The 6,000-nt window shown below is 33.2% G+C and overlaps 1 protein-coding gene across 1 annotated transcript; it reads left to right on the forward strand.

Moving 5' to 3' along the window:
- The first annotated feature begins 1,049 nt into the window (after positions 1 to 1,049).
- On the forward strand, positions 1,050 to 1,689 carry LOC115623330 (ubiquitin-conjugating enzyme E2-18 kDa). Its single transcript, XM_030517593.1, has one exon. It carries the CDS (start codon positions 1,110 to 1,112, stop codon positions 1,569 to 1,571), a length of 462 nt encoding a protein of 153 aa, XP_030373453.1. The 5' UTR covers positions 1,050 to 1,109; the 3' UTR covers positions 1,572 to 1,689.
- Positions 1,690 to 6,000: the final 4,311 nt, after the last annotated feature.

The following is a 6,000-nucleotide window of genomic DNA, read 5'->3' on the forward strand; positions in this document are numbered from 1 at the left end:
TTTGCAAGAAGACACCGTCTTAGAATTTTTTGTTGAAAGGAAACATGTGAAGCTACAACTGTCTTTTTACAAACACAATTCTGTTCCAATAGCATAGAGGGCAAAAGATCGTGGAATTGATGAACCACTCTTAACAAAAAAGCTCTTCAACATCACAAGACAGGGTGGGGTCACCACTTTGTGGGGTCTACCTCTTCATGAATAAGAAGAAGAAGGTGCACAACATCTTAATCAGTGAACGAACTTATTACAGATATAATAAATGAAACCATGATGCATCGCTGGTTTGTTGTAAAAACTCTTAAAAATGCTATAACTTTAAATCAAATCTTTTTTAATAAATGTTGTTTATTTTTAAATCCAGCTTTGTAGTACCTCAAAATTAATTAGTGATGAAAGATGTTTGGTTGTTGGTTAAGACTCTTTGTAGTAGCTATTATTTGGTTGAATATTTTCCATATTTTTTTTATAATTTGTTTTAAACTATTAAGCTTCTAAACTATTACACTATTAGAGTCTTTAGAACCTTGACAGAGCTGCACAACTAACACCTATATTTTATTTTTTAAAAGATCGACAGAAATGTTTCAATCGGTACTTATTTGTGTATAAACTATTATGCGTTCCAAAATATTAGTTATGTTTAATATAATCGGTAAAAGTAGTATTGAAATGTGCACGAGTGTGTGGTTATTACACATTTTAAGTCTAAAATACTCAAATCGAACGGCTGCTCTACTCCTGACAAAAAGAAATTCTATGCAAGAGAGTGGTTGGCTTTTATTTTTTTCCAATTTTTTTGCATTTTATCACATTTTTTCAAGCTTCTGCAAAGTCCAAGTTATTCTCAGTTATTACAAGTATATATGTGAAAAATTGCAATTTGTAAATGTTATTGAACCTATAGTGGAATATGAGAAAACTACTAAGACTTTTTCTTCAACCAGAATATATAATATACTTGTAATTTGATCAATGCTTTGTAGTAGGCATTTGAATTTCATATTGACTGGTGATAAGTATAAAAATTTCAGTATTACACCGAACACCACAAAAATCATAAATCTCGTTAAAATTTAGTTCAGTTTTTATTCTTTTTCCGACAGAAAATGACTGCCACTCGCCGCTTGAGTCGTGAGCTCGCCGACATTATTGCTACAGAATCGAAGATTGTGCGCAACATCCAGACGACTGATGACTCCCTAATGGTGTGGACTGGATTGCTGGTGCCGGAGAAGGTGCCATACAACAAGGGAGCTTTTCGCATTGAGATCAGCTTTCCACCGCAATATCCGTTCATGCCACCGAAAATACTATTCAAGACCAAGATCTATCATCCGAACATCGATGAGAAGGGTCAGGTGTGTCTGCCGATAATCAGCGTGGACAACTGGAAGCCCACTACCAAGGCCGAGCAGGTATTGCAGTCTCTAGTGGCAATTATACACGAGCCGGAACCGGAACATCCCCTGCGTTCCGATGTGGCTGAGGAGTACGTCAAAGAACACAAAAAGTTTCTGAAGAACGCTGAGGACTATACGAAAAAGAATGCCGAGAAGCGTCCAGAGTAAACCTGAAGAACAAGTACATTCTACCTGCCATTACAGCAAAGATTTTGAAACCCTCCGAGTTGTGCAGCTAAATAATGTGGGACAACAGAAAATAAACTAATTAAGGATGTCAATAGTAGAATGAAGCGTTTTGCGCGTATTAATTCTTACAGCCTGGCAATCAGAAGGTAAACAGTATTAAAAAATCTTGTTAATGATTACAGTTAGATAGGTAATGATCACAAAATGTTATATATCCCAAGAAGACATGCCCTGCAGAAAGTTCGTTGGACTAAAGATTATCAATTGAAAAAGAAATTCTTAAGCACCCTTTTGACAGATTTTTCAAATATAAAAAAGTGCTGCTGATTTCAGCATTGGAAACCGGTTTAGGGCGAATGTAAATATTCATATAAATGCGGTTTGCTTACTGCTTTGAATCCATTAATCTATGGCGTTATAAGTACTTGCAAAGTATATAAAATTAACTTATAGACCACATAACGCGTTTTATATCTACAAGACAGTTCAAGAATGCAAATGCCAATTCTACATCTTAGATATCTGTGTCTCTTACAACAACAGTTGCCGCTTTACAACTGATCAACAAACACAAGTCGGCTGTAATTGATTTATTAGATATCGAGTAATAGGGGCATAAATTAGTCAGGTTGGGTTAGGTTAGGTAGAGATGTCTGCGAGTCATTTACAAAATGCTGCCCTAGAGCAGTAAACCTCAGCCTACTTAGGGCTGGGTAAGAACAGAGAATGTGCTTTCATCCTCATCCCTAACTGTACAGCCTCCGACAGTGTCCCGTAAGTGCCTCCGATTTCTTCCATGCATGAAGAGATGAAGAGACTACCTCACGTAGTCCCCTCCCGAGCCTATAATGCAGTTTCTCTCAATGGTGTCTTGGTATCCATACAAGGTTGCCACTGACTTGCTGGGCTATCTCGTTAAGAGGCCCTAGAGCTATCCAAATTGGAGTGCCTGGACCAACGCTTGGCTAACCGATTAGCTACAAATGTCAAAGAATGTAGTTTTTGCTATTTATGGCTATTTTTACAGCGTTTTCCCCACAAGTTCTCCACGAAACTGTTTTTGTTAACTATTGTAAAAATATTCTTAGTAATTATATTAAGCTTTTTACTATTACATTTGATATGAGTTAAAACAACTGCTACTTCACTGAAAAAGAAAGGACTGGTCGATTATAACAGCTATAAAGCCCTACCAGAAACATCCACAGAAAATAGTCCAATGGCATCTTAGTTTTAGAAAAATGAGCAGCCCTAGCAATGGAAAGCAATTCTTTTCAAATGTCCTAAATAACAAGAGTTTGGAAAAACTTTAATACAAGTATCAAGGCTTTTTGATACTGGTATATATGTTTAAATAAAATTATTTATATAAAACTATTATTGTGTAGTTATACAAATTGGTTATTTAATTTGAAGTTTTTAGAATACCTTCATTACCTACTTTACATGACACGTTTTACACGACAGAGATTTAAGTACAAATATTTTGAACTACTTCCAGTATTATAATTTGATAGCATCTCTGAAAATACGCGACTCTTCAATTTCTCAATGGCGATTTACATTTATTTGTGCATATATTGTTCTCTAATTAATTACTTGTTTACTTAATTAATATAATTTTTTTACATTTAAAGTTACCTATTAATCATTTAATCTTAATATTCAAACATGTATTACTAATCCCGATTGCTAATCCCGTTGTTGATATAAACAAAAAATAAAATATTGAAGTTATTATAATTGTTGCTAATTCCATGTTGTTTGCGTTCATCGATCGTGATTGCAAATTTCCCAAGCATTACCCACAATAGTTGTACATTTCTTAAAGTGTTCAATTAGATAGTCGTTACTCACATATAGTATATATCTATATAAAAACTGAAATTGCCCTTTAAAATCGCTTACTACACATCTAAAAGCCATATTCAATTAGTATATATTATATGACCACGCCAGTTTGCGTGAGATTCAAAGCTGTTCATTGCTAGATGTAAGAAATATATATAATTTATACAATAATAACAACAGCTTTTTTATCCATTGCATCAGCCCTTTGCATGATTGTAATTGGAATAAACTAGCGTAGATTTTAAAACTGTGACCATGAGGTTATTAAAACAGGTTTGTTTTAAATAACAAATGAATTCAGAATGAAAACATGACAAGCAGGTTACATTTTTTGATGCTCCTGTACGATTTTGTGATATATACGAGTACGATACAATCTTATAATTAAACATCTTTATACTTGTATATAATGGATTTTACAATATGTATTATTACGAAGGGCTTTACAAGCGCAGTTGAAGCAAAAGAAATTATGTTTTTATTTACTCCCAAATATAGAAGTAAGCCAAACGAACAATGGATGCATAAGACTCTGCGAGAATGCAAGTAATTTATAAACAAATTCGATTAATTAAATTTGTTTAAAGAAAAGTTGCAAAAATTATTACAGTTAAAGAAATAATAATAATAATAAAAATATTTGATGCGATAGGAATTATTGATGAAAATATCTGTACTATTAATTAATATATGAGACGTCAAGAATACTTTGATAATTTATACATATAATAATGATGCCTCAATAAATTTAAATATGTATGTAAAATAATTATACAATATCAATAAATTGTCAGTATCAAGCTCCTGCTTTAAATCCAACATGATTTTTTGAATGCAATACAAATTTTCCACTTCTAAGTTATATCGTGGTTAAAAATGATTAAATCTGTATCGTATTCGAGTAAATTATAAAACTATGAAAAATTTTTCTGCATCTTTGAGTACAATACGACCTACTGAGTTGATGAGGAAGCGGACTGTATGTAAAGGGAGTTTTGCTTAATTTGTTCTACTTTTGATATATTTTTGTTTTCTTTATTAAGGGAAGTCGTCATCACGAATTTGATTGTTAAAATTCACTCAAAAAGCGTAGGTTGTCGTTCTGAGAGTAAATGGGAAAAAATCTCTACCTATCTAACAATATTAAATACATGCATATGTATATGAAAACAAAAAGAAGAAACTGAATAATTGCTAAAGAAGTAAACAAAGGTTATTTTCATTTAAAAAAATACATATTTTTAAATAAAAAGAGTAGGTTTTTAATTAAATGCTTGGAACAAAGACTTCAGCAACTCAAGTTCTTGGCAAATGTGATAATTGCTTTTGGTGGAAATTCAACTTTGTTGCTAATCTTGCATTTTTTGAAACTCTGCGAAATTGTATAAATATAATTTTATTTTATACGGATAAATATTATTAGGAAAGTAATTTTTAATAAGGGTTTTTTTATGATATTCCTTACGCTTCGACTATGTATATAAAGGACATTTTTAATCATCTATTCATATTAAATGTGTCTTTGCGGATAAGTAGTGCGCCAGTTATAATGCTTCCAGACAGAGTTCTATTGATTTTACCATCAGTGTTTTTGAAGAGCTCATAAAACAATATCAGCGATGCGTCCTATATCAAATAATTATATAGCCCACCATTACAGATAATGACAGGTAAGTGCATTCAGTTCTGTTCAATAATTCATTTTGGTTTCAATAAAAATAATTGCAAATGGAAAACACTAGAGACCACAAACACATATGTGTATGCATGTACGAGTATACAAGTAAATGATTGGTGGTAGAAAATAAATGAAAAACTCTTCAATACATAATACAAAATGAAATGTTTATAAGCCACAAGTGTTTTATTTAAATTCGAAAAGCACACAAAATTGCAAATCATTGCAAGAACAGCTATATTTTGATTAGTTTGTGAAGAGTGGGGGGAGGGGGGTGGGGGCTGGTGGGGAAAGGCGAAAATAAATCCACAAAATGTAAGTAAACAAATACTAAAATAAATTCTAATCAAACTCAAATAATCAAATTAAAGGCAAACGCCAGCTGGACCGCTGATTTAAATGTGTCACACACACACTCACACACACATGCAGGAGAAAAACGCTAAAGGAAAAACCTTAGCACATCAAAACCAAGAGAAATGTAAGAGAAGCGCCAGCAACTATGCACAAATACTTGTATATATACGATATACAAGTAAGTGTATATTAACAATAAACAATAGCAACAACAAAAACGATAACGCTTAAACAAAACAACGGCGCCCAGCATAAACAACAAGCAGACTCACTCGAGCAGACAATGCCAATGGGCATTTGAGTGCGAGAACACACACACACACATACATAGTGGCGAGCATGGAACATCACTCATACGACCCACAGTACCCAAAGCAAATGAGTGGAAAACCAACGATAAGTATGTGAATGTGTGTTTATTTGTATGCGTGTGTGTGTGTGTGTGCAAGCGACGAACGTGAAGCGGCCACTAAACTTAGCCGGCATTTACTTTAAATGTTCAGTTGGCGAGCAACCCTTGAA

The sequence above is a fragment of the Scaptodrosophila lebanonensis genome, unplaced genomic scaffold, assembly GCF_003285725.1.
Source record: "Scaptodrosophila lebanonensis strain 11010-0011.00,11010-0021.00 unplaced genomic scaffold, SlebRS2 tig00000053-arrow-pilon, whole genome shotgun sequence".
NCBI classification, from domain to species: domain Eukaryota; kingdom Metazoa; phylum Arthropoda; class Insecta; order Diptera; family Drosophilidae; genus Scaptodrosophila; species Scaptodrosophila lebanonensis.